Here is a 23,792-nt window from a genome sequence, read left to right on the forward strand (position 1 = left end):
CTGCAGGAGAGGGAGGGTGGTTACAATAAAATAACAAAAAACAGGAAACTTAAATTATGATAAGGAAAGTAAACTTTAAAGTGTGCTGGGTCTCTGTTACTGACAGAGCACAGCCACAGAAGACAGAAGCCCCAATAGGGACGGACACTCAATTGCTGAGCTCAGAAAGCAGCATTTGTCCTTCCCAAGCCCAGCACACCAGATAGCTTCACAGCAACATGCAGATGGCTGGTGTACTCTTGCCCACTCGTCTGTGAGCCAGTGCTTCAGGTGTGCATGCTACTGCAAACTCACAATGTAATGAAATTGTATGACCCCTCTTTCCTTCCCTCCCCAGACAGAGTTTCTCTGTATAATAGCCCTAGCTGTCCTGGAACTCACTCTGTAGACCAAGCTGGCTTCCTCATAGAGATCCGCCTGCCTCCCTAGTACTGGAATTAAAGGTATGTGCCACTACGCCTGGCTGAACACTCTTATTATGAAGGTAAAAAGACTAAGCTAGGAACAAAATTAAAGTGAATGCTTTAGAAAAACTTGTTAAAGACAAGTTTATAAAGACAACCAAAAAGCCTAGCAAACAAGGCAAGAGAGCACAGCAATCACACAAAGTACTGTGACGGCTCCATAAGGTGTGACTCCATGTGCAGGACATTTGAAGACAGAGCAGAAGAGCTATAAAGACACAGGTCACAGGAGTCACCAAAGGTAAGGGGTGGGTACAGGAAATGTGTCTGGGTGGTGGAAGTTGTCTTTATCTTCATTGTTGTTCTTCACCAAAAGCAACTGAGTAAGTTCAAGTTCTGTCATCACAAATGAAACATCTAGAGCTCATTCACTACTAATCCCCAGTCTTACCACTTCAGCAGGCTTTCCTGACTAGTTGCTAATCTGACCACTTTGCAAGAGCAATTCTTTATTATGAGATAGAGGTGGGAAAAGGCTCAATGCAAGATGGGCACAGGGAGCAGGAAGTTAACTAACCTTACCTAACTCAGCTTCACATGCTACCCAGGTATTCCTCACTCTACTGGGTTTAACTCTAGAGCTGGAGGTAAAGATCAGTCCCCATCAACAAACACTAACTGGGCACGTATACAGAATGAGGAGAGTCAGGAGAAGTATGTGTTCCTCCAGATGCTTAAAGACAAACTGGGGAGAGAGGACTTGGGAAGAGCAATGGATTCTCCTCAAATCCTTGACTCTTTCTGAAAGCAAACCAGAACCAGGAAGAGCAGCATGAGAAACAAATACACAGCTTCTGAAGCCCTAGGAGATATACCTTACCTAGAACCACACAGACACTTAACAGGAAATGCGTAATAACACTCTGAGAAGACAAGGCAACCCAAGAGTGCAGAGGATGAGAACAAATGGCTGATTAGCCTCAAGGACTGCCCCACATGCTATAGAGTTACAAGCTAACAGAAGTAAGGCTGAGATTGGCTGAGGCCAGGAACAGCGCTTAAATGTCAACTGTTAATTCCCAGATTCCAACTCTCATCCGCTGAGCCCAGCAATCACTCCTACCCTCATTCCCACAGGACAAGGACCAGCAGAAATATGACAGGCTTCACTCAGGAATTAAGTAGCTCTTTGTACAGAATACTGAGTTCCCCAGTGTCCTTTGCTTGCCCATGTAGGGAACACTAACTACCAGGCCCACATCTTGCCTTTACTACAATTAAGATGTGAGTCAGCTTTGCCCTGTTTGCTTCATGCTGTCCTCAAGCTCTTGGGCTCCAATAAGTCCCTGGTCTTGGCCTCCCCAAAGCTAGGACTACAGGCATACCCCACCACGCTCAGTTCTAGAGCCAGCTGTGACCATCTGGAACTTTTGGTGTGAACTAACATACAGTCATTTTTAAACTTTTGAAGGAAAGTTTGAATGTCAAACACTGAGAAATTCTTGAGGAAACCTGAAGATTTTTTTGATCCTCTCAACTCTGAAACCCTGGCAGGCCTGCAACTTGCTATCAGGATAGCCTTGAATTCAGAGATTCACCTGGAATTTTTGAAATAAAGCGGGAGAAATAGGGCAGAATGGCTCATCCCTTTATTCGCGCGCGCACGCGCGCACGCGCACGCACACACACACACACACACACACACACACACACACACACACACACACCCCTACCTGATGGCTTGACAAGCTTTATGGATATAGATAATCACACAGACACATCTTACAGAACTGGGCAATGTGAGAAGGTGTGGGATGTCTTATAGGAGATTAAGATCTAAGTAAGTTAAAATGAAAAGATTCAGAAAGACAGTGAAGGCTATTAACCGATCCAGCAAGAACACCGGAAGGACAAGACAAATGAAAGATGAAGGAGCTGTAATCTTCAACTATTACAACAAATTCTACAAATAATGGCTAGTGCTAGACACAGCAAAAGACAACCATAAGATTTTTTTTTAAAAAAGTCATTTTAACTCTAGTTTACTTTAAAAAACTTGTATTTGATAAAGAGACCAACCAATATAAGAAATATCTATCATGCTCCAAACTAGAAAAAAAACAGATAAACAAACAAAAAACCAGTAGAACAGCTGTGTACTGAAGGTCAGACTAGAGATGTCTGGGGAGTGGAAGCACTGTCATTGAAGGCATGGCAAGACTATGCAGTGGTGAAAATCAGAGCAGCACTGTACCTGCCCACCACTGTGGTCAGTGCTCAGCTAAGCCACCCAACACAGTTACATGGCCAAAACCATGGAGTAAGTAATGAATTATAGGATGGCTTTCCTAAAATAATAAAGGCTATCTAGAAGACAAGTATGGCCAGAGAGGAAGGTCCGTAGATGAAACTTAGAAAAATGTTGAAGGACTGAGCTGGGGCCTGGCATGGAAGATTCCAGATGCCCAGAAGCCTGTCTTTGATCACTGTCAAGCAAGACTGCAAAAAGGACTGTTCGGGGAGACAGCTCAGTGGTACACTGTTACTTAGCATGTTTGAGGCCCTACACTCAGTTCCCAGCAACACCAAAACAGCAAAAACTGGGAATAATGTAATCATCACTACACATAGAAAGAAAAAGACAGATATAAAAACATTCAAATACGAGTCAATCATCAGGAACCTAATAACTGTATCGAACTTTAAAGGTTTTCCTGAGTTATGAAAATCAGTATGTAGGATATTTTTTGGCAAAGTAACCTATCCATAAGAATACATGCTTAAATTACTAAACTCACTGATTACTTTCATTTCATGTACTCTGCCTTAGGCCCAGGAATTCTGATCAGTCTTTTTTTTTTTTTTTTTTAAAGAACTTCTGTATACAATGACAGAACAATAAAAATTTTAAGTGAATTAAAATTACCAATATGGTGTACCAATGAAGGACTTCCGTTTGGCAATTGTAGCTGTTATCTGTGCAGAAACTCCAAAATCAGCTATTAAAAACAAAAATGAGAAAAATCAAAATCATTTACAGTAACACCAAAAGTAATTTTCAATAACTATTTTCATTACTTTCACAGAAATGGAACAGTCTCCCACATGTTATGTTTTTTAACCTTAATGGACAATTAAAATATTGCAGTCTGTAGCACAGCCAAGTGGATTCCCATGTAATTCACATGAATCAAACAACAACAAAAGTTAACATAAATTTTTATAGCAAAGAAAGGACTTAGGAAAATTGAAACTGACACTGATGTCATAATTTCTAGTTTCTAGGAATTTCTATTTAAAGGAATATTACTAGAAAGGACCTTTAGGCAGCTGTATATTCTATTCACTCTCTGCCAGACCCAGACTGACATCTGCAAACTATGATACCCACTGGCAAACCCACCTAGCCTGAAAAGACCCCAAATACGGCATTCCTCTCAGCAGCACCATGCTGGTCACTAGTGGGGATTTGTTACTACTCCTTAAGTATGCTCAGTTCTAACACCTTCTAGTGTGTTTAATGATTCTAAATCCATCCTAAGAGAAATCGAGGCATGGAACACTGCCACCAATTCAGCTGCTCATAAAAACTACTCAATGAGCAAGACACCAAGGGGACAGAACAGAACAGAACAGGTCAGATACTTTCTGCTTGTCTCAGACTGACAGGCTGCTGAGGAAAACTATCTTGTGTGCTAATTACTAGATAAATACTGTCAACCTGATGAATCCTATAGTAGGCTGTAGTTCAAAGCAGTTTTATTTGTTTGTTTATGTTGTGGATCTGCAGACAAACCCAGTGCCTTGTACTTTCTGGGCAAGGGCTCCCACTGAGCTAACATCTGAGCCCTATTGACATTTTTATGAAACAAATGCATACTTTGAAATGTGGCTCATCCTAAATAGTTTCAAATTAATTTTTCTGTATTTCTTATTACATGCTTGTTATAAGTTGATAAAGTTACCATACTGAACACATTTCCTGTTTTAAACTCACATTGAGTCATTACTGGTTCTGAACTTCATTTTAATCATATCTTGTAAGTTACTGTTTAAAATAAAGCAACACTTAGCATCTAAATTATATTCTCATAAAGATAATAGTGTTGGCTCTTTAAAGTTGGATAAATAATGTAGGATTCTTGGAGTTACTGGATATTTGTTTGTCTGGTTTTGTCCTCATTTCTGGTTACAATTTTATAGATTTCCTACTGGAAGCCCAACACCTGAGTTTAGAGGTGGAAGAGTCCCAATGCATATGATTTCATGATATCTTTGCAACAATCTGTTGCTTATGAAGGACAAAAGTATGTTTGTTTAGGGGAAGGGAAATTAGACAGAGAGGTGACTGGCCTCAATGAGATCTCCATTGAAAAATAAAAATGGTAGGTCAAGGGATAAACAAGGACAGATGGACGGAGATTTGTAGTCCTGAAAAAGTAAATACGCTATCCATCCCTGAAAAACAAAACAAAACAAACCCCACTGCATTTCAGAAAGATGTGTGTATTCGATGGAATTATGATTTACTTACCTAATTTCACATGACCGTTATCCGTTAATAGAATGTTAGCGCCCTTCAAAGGGAGAACATTTTAGTTGAGTGGGAAGCAGACATTTTATTAGGTGAAACATAAATTAGGTTAACTAAACATATTAAATAACCACAGCCTTAAACCCAGAAATCCTTAAATTTAAAATGTGTTCAATTAAAATGATATATAATTATAGAAAACATTGCTGTCCACTTTTTAGTTAACTTCATGATGTTTACATAATGTGCTCCCTTAAAAGGGGCTCCTTGCTAACATAGTATGAATGCTAACACAGAAGTGATACATTTTAATCTAAATGCTATTTCTCAGCTGATCACATATCATCACCACACTAAAATGTTATTTTAGCCTCACATTTCAATTGCTCTAATTATACTTTAAACTTGATTATTATATTTCCAAGCCTTAAAAGCTACCCCAAACCACCCCACCCCACCCCAGCTCACACACACACACACACACACACACACACACACGCACACGCACACGCACACACCAGTGCTGGCATGTGACTGTCCTGCTTTTTGTAGATGATGCTTTCTGTCATAATAGCTTTCTCAAAAGTTTAGAGTCAGCTAGCACACCAATCACTAGCTGTGGGTACACAGTCACCCCGATGCAACTTTTAAATAAGCACACCAAAGCAGGCAACTCTTTAATCTAATGTGCTGGAATGATTATAGCTTGGGGAAAATGTTCTCTGATGCCCTACTTCTAACCAACAAGAGAAAGAAACAGCAGAAGAGAATGGGAGGGAGGGAAGGAGGGAGGGAGGGAGGGAGGGAGGGAGGGAGGAGGGAGGGAGGGAGGGAGGAAGGAGGGAGGGAGGGAAGGAGGGAGGGAGGGAGGGGATGTAGGAGGTGGTGGCACACCATTAATCCCAGAACTCCTGAGTCAGAGGCAGGAATCTCTGTGATTTGAGGCCAGCCAGGTCTACAGAGTGAGTCCCAAGACAGCCAAGGTTATACCGAGAAACCCTGTTTCAAAAAACCAAGAAAATAAAACAGAAAGAAAACAGACACTTCTAGACCCCTAGAACATCATCCATGAAGTGGAGCTACATCCACTCATAATGTCTCTGATTGATAGGATAATGGGGAAAGGTAGGAGATGCTAAGGGGCTCACACCAGGGCTTTTGATCCATCTCCCTCTGTGTAGTTAGACTTCTTTGAAAGTCCTTACTATGTTCTCTCACCAATGCCATGTTAAGTTTCCACATCACAGCTTCTGACCCTTCTGTTCTTCCCTCTATCCATCACCTTCTCTCTTTCAGAGACAACTGACTGCCATCTAGAGACTTAAGTTCTAGAGTATAGTAAGAAGTAAGTTCCAGGGTTTGTGTATGTAGGTGAAAAATAAGATAAAAATGATTATTTCTGGCCCCACAAAAGATTCAAAGTCAGGCAGAAACAAACTCTGAAAACAAAGCATGGGAAAAATCCTCTGAAAGCCAATAATATTTGAGCTGAGGTCTCAATGAAGTAACTATAGACAGCCACACCCAAATCTGGAACAAGAACACTGAAGGAAGAAGGGATAGCAAACACAAAGACCTAGAACCAAAATGAGCTTGAAATATTTCAAGAACAGCTAATTTAGTCCTGCTGTGTTGTGGGATATTTGCACACTGTGGGAAGGTTGCTGTGACTGGTGTAACAAAAAACTGAACAGTCAATAGCGAGGCAGGAAGTATAGGAGGGACTTCTGAGCAGAGAGAGGAAGCAGGATTAATGGAGGCTCAAGAGAGATGCAGAACAAGTCAGACACACAGAAGGGGATACAGGTAAAAGCCACATGGTAGAACAGAGATTAGTAGAAACAGGTTAACTCAAGTTGTAAGAGCTAGTTAAAAACAAGCCTAAGCTAAAGGCCAAGTGTTCATAATTAGTAAGACATCTCCATGTCATCATTTGGGAGCTGGCAGGACAAACAAAGACTCATTACATGATGAGCCTGAGTAAAAGAGAGAGGAATGGAGTGTGAGGCCAGCTCAGAGAAACACATGCAGGGCCTAGATCATGCTTAACCTTGCTGACCACAGTCCAAGCACCTGCAGTTCTCAGTGAGGACTATGAGAAATCAATGGTGCTGGTAAGCAGGGGGCTTTAAAAGGCTTTAGAAGTGGTACAGAACCACTCAAGAATGGAAGCAGAGAGAGCAAAAAGAAGGCTTCTGCAGAAATGCAGATGAGAGAGAATGTGATGGAAGCTTGAACAAGGGCAGTCGAGGTGTGAACAGTCACAATTTATCCAGACCCCCAAAGTCTAAAAGAGGCACAAAACTACCCAGGAAGCTCATTACCTATGAAATCCAGACACTCCCTGCTCAATAATATACTACAGATATTATAGTCTCCAAAAGGGTCTCATACTTCACTTTGCATTTCTGTTCAGGTTGTTCTTTCAATGTGGAGAACACGCCAATCTTCACTCTGACAAAAACCCACCAATCCTTCCCAATTACCTAATTCAATGACTAGACCCTTCTTTAGCACCCTGACATCCACAGAAGCTCATTTACGATCACAGTGCAAGGCCCCCTGCTCGTGTCTTGTAAGGGGCTTATGGGAAATACCTAAAGCATGAGTCCATTTGCATTCCAGAGAACACTGGAATGTGTGGGATGTGGGAGTTTTCTGAGGACAGAATCCAGAGCTTTCTCGGGGACTAGGAAACAGCAAGAGTCACTTCTCCCACAAAAGGGTAAAAGAGGGAGAGAATGGTATAAGGGAATAAACAAAGAAGCAGCAAAAATATAAATAAATAAATGGAAGGAAGAACCATTTCCATTGATGAGAACAGTAGAGACACTCAGTCCTATCGGCCTAAGCTAGTAGCAGCTAGGCTGGTACGCTGTTCTCTGGGAGCCAAAGTAGAACCCAAGAGCTGCTAGGCTTCCTTCAATGCAGACATTTTGCTAATAGTATCTTACATTATCTTAAGAGCGTCAAACTTAGTAGACAAGACTTATGGAAGCCATGGAGTTCATTTGTGTCTTATAGTTACAAATGAGATAAAAAAAAAAAAAAAAAAAAAAACCAACAGCTATAAAAACACTAATCCAGCCAGGTGTGGTGGTACTTGCCTGATTCCAGCACTTGGGAGACAGAGGCAGAAGAAACACAAGTTTAAATACATTCTCAGCTTCATAGTACATCTGAAGACAGCCAGACCTACATGGACAATGTCTCAAAATAGCTTCAAACCAGAACCAACCAAGCAAAACTCCAAAGGAATCCACTCAGCCCCACACTTCAGAGGGCAGACTTTATGTATGTGACCCTGCCTCAACAACACTACTCTAAGAATGTAATGGGACTTACCATACTACACTCATACATTATTGTAATCTATTCAGGTAGCAAACTTATCAGAGAATAATCAAAAGAGATTTGCTCAGGGATTGAATCAGAGTATTTAACAGTGAAAAACAGGCCACAAATATAATACCTTTATATCTCTGTGCATTTTTCCTTTACTGTGAAGATAATACAATCCCTAGAGTTTCAAAAGAAAAAAAAAGAAAGAAAAATAAGCCAGATTTATCACATGGCACAATTGAGTAGTAGTCATTTATTTACTCTTTATAGAAAAACATATATCAACTCATTATAATGGAATATTTCAAAAGACAACAGAGTCAAGATGAGAAAGATAAAGAAAGCTCAGACAAAAGCACTAATTTTTCTAAAATAACATTTAGTAAACTGTCTGGGCGTTGGTGGCGCACGCCTTTAATCCCAGTGCTTAGGAGGCAGAGGCAGTAGGATCTCTGTGAGTTCGAGGCCAACCTGGTCTACAAAGTGAGTTCCAGGACAGACTCCACCCTGTCTCGAAAAACAAAACAAAACAACTGTGCAAACACTTTGAATTTTTAAAGGATATGTCCCACTAGAATCAGAATAAATTTTGATTCCTCTCATACTACTGAATTTTCAAGACTTTCTTTGTTGTTAGGAATACAGAGCCACAGTACTCGAAGTCTAGGTTATATTGTAATCTTTAGGCTTTACAGTATTTAATTGTAAATATAGCTTACATTTCTGACAATTTATAAATGTATTAAGGGCCAGAGATATAGCTTGGTGTAGAGTACTTGTCTAGCATGTGTGAGGCCCTGGGATCAGCCCCTAGCACCACAAAACCAGAACAATACAAATAAGTAAAATAATTCAACTGTATTAAAAGTTTTCAATAGTTTACCAAATTATCTTGTCCTCCTAACAATAATGCTTAGTACATAAACATTTAATGAAGAATAGTACTTTAAATATGACTTGCCTGTAGTGTTTCTCTGCTAACATATGCAATCTGCAGTTCTGAGAGGGGTCCAGTTACTGGATGAGAAGAAAATTAATATTAGCAAGAATAAGCAACACAGGTTTTCCACTAAGTGACCAAGTTTATAAATCCCATTAAGAACAGACTCAACAAGGCTGGAGAGATGGCTCAAAGACTAAGAGCAATGGCTACTCTTCCAGAGGTCCTGAGTTCAATTCCCAGCAACCACATGGTGGCTCACAACCATCTATAATGAGATTTGGTGCTCTCTTCTGACCTGCAAGCATACAAGCAGGCAGAACACTGTACACATAATAAATAGATAAATCTTAAAAAAAAAAAAGAACAGACTTAACATACCTAAATTACTAAACCCAATACCAAAAAGGCAGTTTTTGTTTTTATTCTTTTTCAATCTGACATGCTCATTGTTGTATTCCTAATGTGTAGAACAATGCCTGACACAGAGAAGCCACATTGTGTTTATAAGCAAGTGAATGACTGAAATTGATTATATTTTATTTTATACCTTGCTAGTTCAATATTAACAGATGTTAAAAGAATGCCCAAGTGGCTTAAGCTTTCACTAAGGTTTCTTTATTGATGAGTAAACATGTATCACAACTGGCTTTAAATCAATTATCTTCTATAAAAGTATTACTTCTATTATAGTTATAAAATTAATGTATGTTCACTACAAAAATTCTAGTGAATACAGAAATTAAAAAAGCAAAGGTCTCTTCCTTATCCAGAGAATTACTCAATAATATAAAAATTTTCATCTACAATCTAAATGTTGATTTTATGCAGGCATTTTATATATGATCTTCAACTCATAATGGGTTATGTTCAGGATAAACCCATTTTAAGTTGACAATATTCTAAGTAAAAAATGAATTTCATATAGCAACACACAACATCACAGCTAAACAGTCCTGGACACATGAAGCATCAGTTTTTACCACAAGGTCTTGTTGCTCAGTGGGATCTGTAGCTTGCTACCACTGTAACATAACCAAGAGGACATGAGCTCTCACTATAAATGGGTACAGAAGAGTATCCTGGGAAAGGTCAAATTCAAAATTTGGCATATGGTTTGTATTGAATGTATATGCCTTTCACACCATTGCTAAGTCAGAAACCTGCAAGTTGAGCCAATGTAGGTTTACATGCACTACACATACAAATGAGCAAACACTAACTCAGCACCGATTGTGAAACCTGCTTTTTCACTACCATAGACATTTTCTCAGTGATATACATGCCTTAATTTTTACCATAATTGTAATGTAAATTACACTGATAGACTGTTACATGCTGCTTCAAGATTGTGGAAAGAAGAGGAGCCCCCCCACCACCCACCCACCTTGTCTTCTTCAAAAGGAGGAGGACTGGGTCAGGCTGGGCCCGACTCTGTAATGGGGAGGGAGAAAACCAGCAAGCAGTGAAGGGTGTTAAAAACACATCCCTGAGAAGAGCTAGGTGGTGAAGCCTCTCCAACAGAGATTGCTATTTATCTCCCACAAATAAAATAGCAGTGGAAGGAAAGTTGCAAGCTTTCCATCCACACTGAGAAAGTTCAACTGGTAGTTCCAGGTGATGGCGACTTCCCAGGTCAATTTCTGCTGGGTGTTTGACGGTGTTGCCTTTGTTTGCTCTATCATAAGGCTACCCCAGGCATTTCTACTGGATGCTATAAAGTGGTAATTTCATGTTGTGCAGTCTGAAGCTTCTATTTATCTGCCACTTGATACCTTCTTTTACTTTTGCTTGCTATGTACTTAATTACTTCATTCAGTGAACACTGAAAATATGGTAGTCATTGCTCTGGGTGTGCATGTTTCCTGTGTGCGCATTTGCTACAGTCTGAGTATATATTCCTCTAAAATTCATGTAGAATCTTTTTTATGGTATATGTGTTCACCTGTGATTGCACATGCATGTGTGGGTGTGTGTACATGTGTGTACAGGCCACGGGATGATGTCGGATATTTTCCTCAATCGCTTTCCATCTTATATATTGAGACAGGGTCTCTTAAACCCACTGTCTCAGTTGGTCTAGCTAGCCATCTTGCTCTGGGGAGTCCTTGTCTCCAACTTCCGAGTGCTGAGATCACCAGTGGAACATATTACTTGGCTTTAGATGGGTGCTGGGGTTCCAAACTACCATCCCCACACATTCATGGCAAACACTTCATCCTCTAGCCTCTCATATTGAACCTTCAGTGTGACAGCATTAGTAGTAAGACCCTAGGAGATGAACTCCACAAGATCTTGAGGCTACTTTCTTAAGAATGAGATTAAAAGCAACATGGGAGTCTTTGTTGCCTCTCCTTTTCTTTTACCATATGATGACACTGGATGTTATCACCTATCTTCCTGGACACTGAACTTACTGGCACCTTGATCTTAGACTTCCCAGTCTCCAGAACTATAAGAAATGAGTTTCTTCTGCTTATGGATTACCCAGTTTCAAGCATTCTCTTGAAGAGCACAAATGACTACAGCATTTAATAGTGTCATAGTTAATCTTCATTGTCAATGCAGAAATTAGTGAAGCACACTGGGGTGTCTGTGATGGTCTTTCTATAGACAATTAGATCATGAGGGTTTTGACTTAATAAATATATTGCTTTTTTTGATGGATTTATAATATCGAGTAGTGAAAAGTAGGTGGTGTTGGGGGACAGCTGGAAGAAATGGGCCACTGGGGACATGTCATGTTGTATCTTGCCTTGGGCCTCTCCAGTATTGACCTTTTCTTTGCTTCTTGTCTGGCACGATTTTAACAGCATCCTCTACATGCTCCCACTGCCATGATGTTCACTCTTTCAGCTGTACCCAGGTTTCCATGAAGTAATTAGTGTCCTGGCAGTATGTAATACTCTTTGACCAGTCTGTAATGCTGTATGCTTGTGTGAACATGTCAAACAAGCTTCCTTTTCTTCTTGGAGATTCTTTCTCACTCCCCTATCTCCATGTTGCCATTATGTGGGGAACAGTATAATGTTCTAGGTTTCTTTATCCAATGAAGGAGAAGTTCTTGTCTTCCAAGTACCCTAGAGTTTATGAGGTTTTTTATTTACCTTTAGAAGTTGTAATTTGGCCAGGAGGTGGTGGCACATGACTGTGTAATCCTAGCACTCCAAGAGGCAGAGGCAGGTGGATCTCTGTGAGTTCAAGTGCTGCCTGGTGTATAGAGCTAGTTCTAGGATAGCCTGGGCTACATAGAGAGACCCTGCCTTAAAAAAAAAAGTGTAATTTGGGTGAAGGATATGGTTTGGTGGTTAAGCACTGCTTACCACACACATGACCCAGGTTTCAAAGTCAATTATCACACATGCTCTTCCGCCTGACTTTCCAGGCTCTCACATCTGACTCCAGCCCCTAAATACACTGTCCTAGACTCCAGTGTGCCACACTTTGACATATCTATTAGAATACACCTCCTCCTGTTTTACCCAAGAATTGCCTATCTTCTCAAGATGAACAAGGCCCACTCTCACCTCTGAACTTTTGAAGATGATTTCAGAAAACCTACCATTTCCTTTCTCCTCCTCTGATTGTGGTTGTTAGAATACATGAGAACACTAACTAGTATATAAAATAAAAGCACAGCAACAATCCTACTGTTGCATCATTCTTATGCTTAATAAAACCTATACCAGGAAGATAGTGATAGGAAAGGAACTCTGAATAGTAAACCTCCCACAATAGCCTTTCAATATCAACCCTGACATTACTAAGAGGTTCCATAACTGAGAACAGGAACTCAAGAGAAAAGAAATATTTTTTCAAAAAATTGACTTCATGAACTATAAAGATACTATGTTTTACATTAATCAAAAAGTAAACCTGCAGAGAAAGAATAGACCTACTCTAGTCAGAACCAGGATAGAAAGGGCAGACAGGAAAAAAATATCCCACAGAAAATACCAAACACAGTTTACCTTATGAGTCTTCTATATTATACCACTGACTCTCATTAAAAATGGTTTTCATCATTTTCTAATTCCCTAGATTTTTTCACTAAGAGAACAAACTAACATTTAAGTGCTGCTCCATGAACACCTTAGATCAAAGCCAATGGCTTTAGTATTACCATCACTCAGTCTTGGTTGAGTCTCTGGCTGAGAGGAAGAGACAATTTATAAGAGAAAGCAATTAATCAGGGGCTAGCTTACAGTTCTGAGAGTGAGTCCACTATCATCATGGTGGGAAGCATGGTGGCAGGCGGGGAGGTGTGGTACTGGAACAATAGCTGAGAGCTCACATCTGATGCACAAATTGCAGGCAGAGAGAAACTGCAAAGCTGGTGCCCAGTGACACACCTCCTCCAACACGGTCATGCCACCTAATTCTTCCTAAACATGTCCACTAACTGGGGACCATGCATTCAAACATATGAGCTCATGGGGGGCACGCTCTTTTAAACCATCACACTCAGGTATCATGGCATTGTGTCATTAAGAACTTTGTAGTTCTTCAAGGGCAGAGTTTGAAGTTCTAAACTAACTAGGGTGTCCCTTCAGAGTTAGCAAGCAATTCCAGTGCATACAGTGCTTTCTCTTGTATAAAGCAAATGTCCCTTTCATTCATACATATCACACAAGTCAAAAATAAAGCATAGCTTTCTTTTCTTAAACAGCATTAATGTCTGGATATAGTAGATAACAGACTAAGAGGCACTGCCTAGTATCTATAAAGCAACTCTGATCTCACCATGATATATGTCCTGTAAGGACCCACCACCACAGAACTCCATGCAGATCCAAAGTTTATCTCGCCTGTGAAGAGAAACAGTCATCCATTATGTCTTCATGTTTAAAATATTTGTATATTGTATCTTGTGTGCTATAACACTGAAAAACTACACAAATGCAACAAGCTATTTTTTTAATGTCAATTAATCCCCAAGTAAATGACTTACTGCTTTGCTGTAATCCAACCCTAGGTTTACCACTTAAGATACACAATTTGTAGAAATTAAAGCTGTCATTAGGAATATGCAAATGGAACTTCCCTTTAGTTAAAAACTTTCTGTCCTACAGTTTATCCATTTACCTAGATTAGCACTTTGATAGCACTCTTAACCAAACAGATGTAAAAGTTACCCTCAAATGAAGATTTCAGAATAACATTTCCAAAGCCTATAAAATTTATCACTGTTGTTTAGATAGTATTTCTCATTCATATCCTAAGATGCTGTAATCATGCAGTGACAGAAGAAATAGCAAAGATTTATCTTTTCCCTTTGTTTATTGCTTTATTCAATCATTTACTACTTTTCCCTCTTAAAACACATCAGGAACTGTACCATTCTCTGGAACAAAGACAGGATAGGAGTTTCTAGACTTGGTAAACTTTAACTGTCCTACAGGTGAACAAATATATGAGTGAAATAATAAGCAAATAAATAAACAATTAGATCAGAGGCCAGGAAAATAAGGCCATTGGCCCAAATCTAGTCTGTTGCCTGGTTTTGTATAGTCCTGGAACAATAAAAGGTTAAATGATTCGGGAAGATCGAGAGAATATATTTGACACGTGACAATGATGGGAATTTTAGTGTCACAAATATAGTTTCATTAGAATACAGTCATACTTGTCAACTTACATACTGTCTAAGCTGTCCTTATACCAAGACAGCAGATGTGAGTAGCTGTGAGTGTGCCACTTACAAAGCCTCCAATTTTACTACGTGGGTCTTGACAAACAAGTATCACATGTTTTCTCCCATGCATAAACTAAGTGCCACAGCAAATAATAGGGACTAATAGGGAATGGGAGAGAACCCAGAGAATGAGGGAGAGGGCAGAATAGATAGGGTGGACAGGATCTAAGCAAGCTATATGCATGTATCATGGAAGATCACAGTTGACTTAGGGTTAGTGATGCTGAAACACCATGACCAAAGCAGCTTGGGCAGGAAAGGGTTGATTTGACTCGCCTTTTCACATCACTGTTTATCACTGAAGGGAGTCAGGACAGGAACTCAAACAAGGCAGGAACATGGAGACAGCAGCTGAAGTGAAGATCACAGACCCTCCCACATCAATCATTAATTAATTAAGTACCCTACAGGCTTGCATACAGCCTGATCTTAAGGAGGCCTTTCCAAAATTGAGGCTCCATCCTCTCAGATGACTTTAGCCTGTGTCAAGTTGACAAAATTAGCCAGCACAACAGTGAAACTTAGTAATTTGTAAAAATAATGCACATTTATAAATTTTTAACATTACAACCATCAAATAAAGAAAGAGTTTACTGAATCTTGGATTAATGTGCTACGAGAGCTCAGAGATGAAAATACCTTGGCAAATCAAGGGAAGGTTTTGTGAGGAGACAACATTTAAATTGGGACCTGAAGTTCAAGTAGGAACTCCCCGGGGAGAGACAGAGAAGGGGCCTGTGCAAAAGAATGAGAACTTGAAAGAAGACACAACATTTGAGAGGCTGATTAACAGACAGAACAAACACAACCTCAAGAGACAACGGCCAGAGATGAAGTTAGAACATTCTGGGGCTGCATTGTAAAGCAGTTCTAAGTTGTGGACTCCTCAGTACTGTTACCTTCACCTGGATAATATTTAGCTTGTCAACATCTCTCCTGAAATGTGCCATTTAAAACCAAGCACTACTCTGAGTGGCACAGGAAAGTGCATTAAAAAGTGGAGCTGCTGGTATAAATAGGGGTCAAATATAGTGGTGGCTGGGTTAGTTACACCTACCTGTTGGCTTGGCTGTGTATAGCAGGCCATATGACATATAGCAACCACATGAGCAACCAGGGTGGAAAAGTCAGCTAACCTGACAATGTGAAGTAGAGAGGTAACAGAACGGAAGGCTCAAGAGAGGAAAGTCCAAAAGAGATCAGAAACCACCTAAGGTTGATAGCTTACACGTGTGGCATGTGAATGGCATGGGTACACTGGCACCACGGTTAATTATACATTTCGGTTGTTTCTGATACGATACATATCAACAAATACAGCCCACAGAAATATCAGGTGGCTGCCTAGTGGCCCAGTTTCAAGAACTCTCAGAACGGTTGGCTGTAATCTTACTCAAACTGAGGAAAGTAAGGCTGGAGAGTTGGTCCAGTGTTTAAGACTTGTTCTTGCAGAGGACCAGTGTTCAATTCCCGGTACCCACATATTAGATCACAAACATCTGTAACTCCGGTTCCAAGGGATCCATGGTCCCTGAGGGAACTGGACACACATGTGGTGCACATACATACACAAAGATAAAACATTCATATTTAAATAATTAAATAATAAATTAAATAATAATAAAATATGTTTTTAAATTGAAAAAAAAGGAAGGTACCTCTTACAAGAGGTTACTATGCTGGCATGTTTAAATTCTTCATAGAACCCAACTGCTATCTTCTTTTCTGAAACACCATATTCCATTTCTTTTATTAATGTAGGTATATAAGTATGTGGAAGCCATACTTGGGGTGTAAGCTTCAGGGATGCTGTCTACCTCTTCTGAGACAGGGTCTCTCAGTGGCTTTGAGCTCACCAGTTAGAAGCCACATCCTCCTGTCACTGTATCCCCATCACTGGGGTTACAAGATGAGCTAGCAAGCCTGGTATTTTTAGGTGGGTCTCAAGAATTGAGCTCAGGACCTTGTGCTTGCAAGACAACTGAGCTATTCTGCCAGCCCTGGAATTCTAGATATATTCTGATTATCAATTCTTCATTGGATCAATAGCTAACAAAGTTTTCTCTATTTGAAGGTTGTTTCTTTACTTGTATTATAATATAGCCTTAAATTGTAACTCAAAGAAGACATAAAGCTATTTTTTTTTTTAAGAATAAAAGCATTAAGATGAGATGGGATTGATTTGGTATCACTTTCCACAGAGGCCAGGCTAGTTGCCACTTGTAAGTGCTCACTGATGACATGATTAATAATTTATTCACGTTGTTTGCTGAGGAATGGCTGACATTTGATTTGATTGTGTTTTTTAGAAGTCATCTTTCCCCCTTTTGCAAATTAGTCATTGATTATCTCTAATCTTCAATGCCTCTTCTATTTGTGAAAAAGACATCTACTAATAGTGGATGACAATCACACCTGCTAACTGTTCAGTGTGAGACAGAGCTGACATAAATCTAAAAATTTAAAGTGTCTAGCTGCCTTGTAATTGCCTCCTCACCTGCCACAGACTTCAGCTCCGTCTCAATAATGCTTTGCCTGCCCTTTCTAGTTTGAAAACAGTTCTCCACAAAAAAGAAAATGAACAGGGGATAAGTTCTCTCCTGTCTTTCAGATTCACCACCACTGTCTTCCACTTACAACGGTTCCATTCCCTGTCTCTTCTTACTTACATACAGTGTGTATTTAGTCTATGCAGTGACTTTCTAGTTTATGCAGGCAAAGAAAAATACAGACTATAAAAAATGCTTAACATTTATAACATTCCATTTGGTTAAAATCTCTTATCATAAAAAATGAAAAAGCTTGAGTTGTCAGAATGTCTTAGAAAAATGACTCTGTCTGTCTCAAATGTCTCCACTGTGATGACAAATCTAGAGTGCACTGGGTCACTTGCCATACCATCTGTCTCATAGGATGGGGCTGAGTCAATGGCCCATTTTATACAGGCCAACAAGTTGTGAATCTTTGTGGGTACTTATCTGAATTGGAATAAATATCCTGCCCCAATAAATGCTTAGGAGCCTTTTCTTTATTTTGTAAAAATAACCTTGCTACCTCACTCAAAAATAAATAAGTAAAAACAGAAAAAGTGGGTGTCTCTCACTATTTTAATCTCTCAGTTTGCTGTTTATTAGAATTTATAGGAACAAAAGTTCTAACAACTATTACACTGATCTGAAAGTCTTCTCTACCTTTCCATGTCCTCACACCCCACAGACATGAAAGTGATTAATAAACTATATGTGACTTATACATTGTTCACAAACACAGCATAATTAGAAAGTAAAACAAAATCTCTGAGCAGGACCATTAGGAGTCAGTACTGCTGGGGAATGCATGCTAACCTGCTTTAGCCTGGGACAGTAACCCATCCAGTGCCCTCTCTCCTTAGGATATATGAAGTGATCAATATACTATGCTACCAACCCTTGGCACAGCCTGATATCTTCCCAAGTCCTAATCCCCTCAAATTCTGAACAGACATTGGCAGAGAGTTGGTGAGACCCAAATGAAGTATAAGACCTATCTGCCAAGAGCATTACTGATGTTCATGTCTTCATTTAACTGAAACAGGATGGTTGTGTTTATACTGGGAAGGGCAAGGGAAGGAGCTAACACAAAGAACTCTATTGCCTTTGCAACTCGTCTGTATCTAATACATTCCAAAATCTGAGGTTTCGTTTAAGGAGTAACTGTACACTAACAGTGACAACTATAGTCCTTTTCTCTATCTAAAGAAAAGTTAGAAGGAGCCTGAAGTTAAATAATCCTTGTCTCGAATGGGGTTAGGGGATAAGTCTTTGGTGATTTAATTCTTTTTTCTTTCAAGAAAAACACAAACACAAACATTCAGACAATGTGCATTAGATATGTAGCACACTATTATTTAATTTTAAGCCACAAGAAGAAAGCTTAGTCTGTGTAGTTCTTGTTTCACTTCATGCTGATGATGCTGAAGAGCCTGTTAAGGATGTCAAGTACTCAGCTCTACAAGAGCTGTTAGAAAGTGGGCTTCTGGAACTTAACTATTCACTGAGCATCTACTAAGAAAATCCACGGGCTGATTCTGATCCCTTAGGGCAGGTTTGTCAGACGTCAAATCACACTTTTGCGTCTTCATCTTTTTGTCTAAATCTGTTATAATACACTGTAACAGCAGCAACAGGAGAAAGTCATGACCAAGTGTTTTGGGGTCCTGTACCAAACTCCAAACCTTTGCCCTTTGTAAAATAAGTTGCCTCCACAAAGGGACATCATTGAGGGAATGGGCAGAGGCAGTTTTAAATCCTGCCAGTAAAAAGCAACTGAGCCTCAAGAAGAAAGGTTCTATTACAGCCTGTTTTTCTCATCTGTGAAAGAGTGGGCTGGATGACAAGATCTCTCCGTCCTCTTCAGCGTGAACACAATACAGACCTAATTCTTAGGATTCCATGCTCCTCTTTGGTCCAAGTCTGTACTTAATCAGGAATAAAGAAGACTGTAGAAGAGAGCTAGAGAAAGGAAGGAATGACTGTGTTCTTTTGTTCTTCCGTTTCCTTTCAAGCCGTTTTCATTAGTATTGCCAGTAGGAGGATACAGTCACCTATCTAAAGCAGCCTCCTCCCTCATGTTACATCCCCATAACACTAGAAGAACTCAGTTTTGTTTTTAAAAAGGACCCTAATTTTGTTTTAATTTTTGTTTGAGGGAAAACATTCATCTTTACATTTGGACAAAAATAAAACAAAAAGCAAACTTGACACTTAGGCCTTTCAAGCATCTTGTTTGTAAGCTGGAAATAACATGTATTAAGAAGCATACTGCTAATGGTGTGGAAGTGATCACAGGAGACACTGAGGTGCAGCTGGCGGCAGCGGTGGTCAACATTCAGCAAGCATCATTATGGTCTAAGTGTTTCCATTTCACATGTATTTACACTTAGTCCTGTAGGTACTCCATCACATAGGTGTTACCACCATGTTACATCGGAAGAAATGGAGACAATAAATGACTAAATAACTTGCTGTAAATCACATTGTTAATTACTGATGAAAGCCAGGACATTTTCATTCAAGCCCCTAATTTCTATTACATCATTGTCTTCCTGCAAGAAGACCTTTTTTTTTTTTTTTTTTTTTTTTTAACCACATGAAGGGTGTCATTTAAGTAGGTTTGCTTTGCATGCCCCACGGTGCTTGAGAAACACGAATAGACCCATGTCCCCAGGGAAGCACAGCAGCTCTCCTTAGAAGACCAGTCCATTCTAGGCTTTCTGAATAGAGTCCAGGCTGGCCACTTTGTCAGGACAAGAGCGGATGAACAAGTTTTTTTGCAGTAGTGATTTTTACCGTGATTGGAATCAATTACTAGCACCATAAACGTAAGTGATTTTAGCTGATACAGTAACTGCCCCACTGGGCCTCCTTCCAACCACACAGTTCTAAAGATGTACCTGTTGGGCTACTATCCAAACCACTCCCTGCTGAGCAGTATCAAATTGGCAGGTGAGAATCTATCCACAACTATTATGCAACAACACTAACCTACCCCCATTTAACAGATTCCAACAGGCTCTGCTGGAGTGAGGAGAGCTAGTTAGGTTTGATTAAACAAATGGAGGGGACTAGGGACGGAACTCCCCAGCAGCTTCTACCTGCTGTGCTCAGCATGTTCTGTATGTGGGACATGTGAGACTAGGAGCCCGTAAAAGGCATAGCGGCCCCTTCAATAACTAAGGAAAACATTCTTCAACCTTCCTGATAGAGGGACCTTAAGAGCAACTAGGTCACAGTGTCAGACTCACTGTAGGGACAGTGAGAGGAGCCAGGTTTGTCTGAGGGAATCCTCTATGGCATGTGACCTGCTGAAACAACACAATTGCTAAGCTCATAGTCAAAAGTTTGGGTCCTGGAAAAGTATGTTGTACAAATTATTATAGTTCTTAGTCTTTTGAAGAAAATGAAGCACAAGAATGAGGCCAGAAGTACAGGACATTAAAAAAAAAAAAAAAATCCCTTCAACCAACCAACCAAACACCCACCCACCCACTTTGGGGAGGTGATGCTCCTGACTGAACTCTTAAGCCTAGATGAAAAGGGCAGTAGCTGGTGCATTTAGAATCAGGTTCCTGGCTAAAACCACACCCAGAATTCCCAAATCACAAAACAGTGACACTGTTACAGAATTAGTATAATAGGTCATAAAAGTTCCATTCATGTGAAAAGAAAAGATCCTATCCTCTAAGCATGGATCACAGCATTGAAGTCAATTTCATTCTGTCAGGTGAATTAGGTGAGGGTTTCCTGGTTTTCAAAAGGAAAATAAACAATGTACCTGAGATAGCTTCCAAAATAAGCAACAATGTTTGAGTGTTTGCAGTCTTTCATCATAATGATTTCTTGCTGTACAACTGCAAAGTCTTCTCCTAGGACACAAAGAAAACATGTTGGACACTCATTAGGTAAGAGTCAAGATGCTCATTTACTTGAAAACATGTGAAGTTTGTTATGCTTATGATTAACTATAACACAGTTAATAAATGTTATATCCAAGGAAACCAGTTCCTTAGTGGCATCACTTTTAATAATTTTAGCCCTTACTTGAGAGAAATACAGCACTGAAATGAAAAGTACAAGTGCCCATCCCAGACTTCTGGGTTCAGATTCTGTTCTCACTAAGGAATACATGCTTGGACAAATCACTTACCTCTTTGCATTAATTTCCTGCTTAGTAACAGAACAACTGACCCCACAGGGCTGCAAACCTGGAAAAGGCCTGGTAGGGTAATTTCCATATAGACATTTACTGCTAGTACAACCACACCTTGGGCATTGTCAAGGAATACATATTACAAATACAATCTTCAATAGGAAGTACCCATTAGTTCCCTTGATACCAAATAACATCTGTCTGGCTGTGGTGGCCACACACCTACAGACAGGTTAACCGAAGGGGAAGAGGAAAGAGAATCATTAACATTCAGCATAAAGAAGTAATCCTTTGTAAAGCCAGAGAAAAGACCCTGGGTCCATGAAGGTGTGAGCTCTGCTGTGCGGGAAGGCCTACAGCCTAGCAGTGTGGCTACATGTGACTCCCATACCCAGGCTTCTTCCACTTAGTCCTTTCCCAAAAGCAGAAGGCTGGGAGAGGCCGAACTATCAGCCTATCATCTGCCCTGCTCTCTACTGGCCCAAATTCTTCTAAATAAGACCTGGCAACCTTACAGCACCATCACCTGCTGTGACTGCTGAACGAGCACTGGTCATGGAGAGAAATGCAAGTGCAGGGAGGGCAGTGTGAACCAGAGGCAGGAGAAAGAAAGCAGAGGGATTGCTCACACCTAAACCAAAGCAACTCAATGTTTGGATCATAGTCCACTGACCATCAAATAAAACGGATATTAATGGCAAAGCAAAAAAGGCAGTTTTACCCATAACTGCTCACACCTAAAACATGAGACTGTCAGAGTAAGAAGGCCTGGAATTTCTGGTCACGGCATCTTCCTGCTGTAAATGCAGCTGAGACTTGAAGTAGCCTAATCAGGTACCATCTGAACCCAACTCAACCCATCCCCCTGTAAGTCGTAACTACAAGGGAAGAAGGAGTGGAGAGGAAGGAGACGGTATGTCAGGACCTTAATTACTTTGCAAAATCACAAGCCCCTGAAGGAGGACAGGGAATTCTCAAATGTTCACATCACCCAGACCCCTTGTGTGTTCATTTCACACCCTAAGAATTCCTGATCTTCAGTTTATACGGAAGAAATACTATGGGACTGATACTGTTTCATGGACTTGTTGAAATACTTTGGACATTTGCTTTGTCATCTGTCCTGGAATATTACTATCTGCAGTCGAATGGAAAGCTATGTGTGGTCAAAGTTTGATCTGTCAGCACAGCATGTGGCATTTGATGGCTGACTTCTCACTCTGGGGGAGACCTAAGAGTCATTAGTGGTCATTACAGGAAAAAGACAAAAAACAAAAACACTGATCAGTGGGCAGCACTAAGGAGGAATAGGAGGGGAGCAGCACTTAGTGAGCCTTACCTCCTCAGATCAGGTGTCACACAGCCACCTTAGCAGGGGCTTCTCTATTAACTATATTAACCTATTAACTGTACAGTGATCTCTGCAGACATCCAGTCTATGTCCTCATTAGAACACACTCAAGGACAGGATCAGGCCTAACTCATTTCCATATCCTTAGCATGTGACTCACATTGAGTGAATCCACACACCTAAGCATGCAACCTTGGGGTAAGCAACAACTGGCATGCCTTGTGCTTCCTCCTCTTCATATTAGCGGCTTAAACTTTCAATATTGTTTCCTATGAAATATTGTTGATCTAAGTATATATCATTCCCCCTGCAAGAAGTCAACCCTATGATTGTGAAAATAGACAAGTATATATCATCTCTCTGCAAGAAGTCAACTCTATGATTGTGAATATAGACAAATTAAAGCCAGCACTTCAAAATCCAAAGAAAGCTTCCACACATTCAATTTTTAAAGGTAACTAAGATATGTAAATTTAGGTGGGAAAAAAAACACACACAGCTGATACTCTAGTAACCCAAAGTAGTTGAATAGCTGACCCAGACAGCTTCCTTCACAGCTTGTATGAAATTCCAAAGGTAAATAAACAAGGAAAGAACTCCTAATACACTTAGCAAGGATACCAAAGTTTTTGAAAAAAGATTTTTAGATAATAATATGAATTTGCATTTCAGAAGTTATACTTATAAACCCCTTCAGGCATGAGTGACCAGGCCCCACCACCACACAGACCTACCAGCCAGGCCCAGGCCCTCGGGAGGCCGGACCATAACCCATTCTGGACTATTCTAATGGGCATAATGGCTGTTTCTAGCCTTTTTAAGACACAGGTGGCCAAGCT

The 23,792-nt window shown here is 40.1% G+C and overlaps 1 protein-coding gene across 4 annotated transcripts in view; it reads right to left on the reverse strand.

Annotated features, from left to right (window-relative positions):
* Map4k3 (mitogen-activated protein kinase kinase kinase kinase 3) overlaps nucleotides 1-23,792 on the reverse strand; it is a 141,008-nt gene that overhangs the window by 53,746 nt on the left and 63,470 nt on the right. For all 4 annotated transcript variants that reach the window (XM_027417889.2, XM_027417890.2, XM_027417888.2 and 1 more), the window contains exons 3-8: nucleotides 21,228-21,318; nucleotides 13,964-14,028; nucleotides 9,242-9,297; nucleotides 8,411-8,458; nucleotides 4,939-4,981; nucleotides 3,331-3,403 (exon numbers count right to left, since the gene is read on the reverse strand). In XM_027417889.2, the coding sequence (XP_027273690.1) occupies nucleotides 3,331-3,403; nucleotides 4,939-4,981; nucleotides 8,411-8,458; nucleotides 9,242-9,297; nucleotides 13,964-14,028; nucleotides 21,228-21,318 (376 nt within the window). The remainder of the gene's footprint in view (nucleotides 1-3,330; nucleotides 3,404-4,938; nucleotides 4,982-8,410; nucleotides 8,459-9,241; nucleotides 9,298-13,963; nucleotides 14,029-21,227; nucleotides 21,319-23,792) is intronic.

This window comes from Cricetulus griseus, chromosome 5 (assembly GCF_003668045.3).
Source record: "Cricetulus griseus strain 17A/GY chromosome 5, alternate assembly CriGri-PICRH-1.0, whole genome shotgun sequence".
NCBI classification, from domain to species: Eukaryota; Metazoa; Chordata; class Mammalia; order Rodentia; family Cricetidae; genus Cricetulus; species Cricetulus griseus.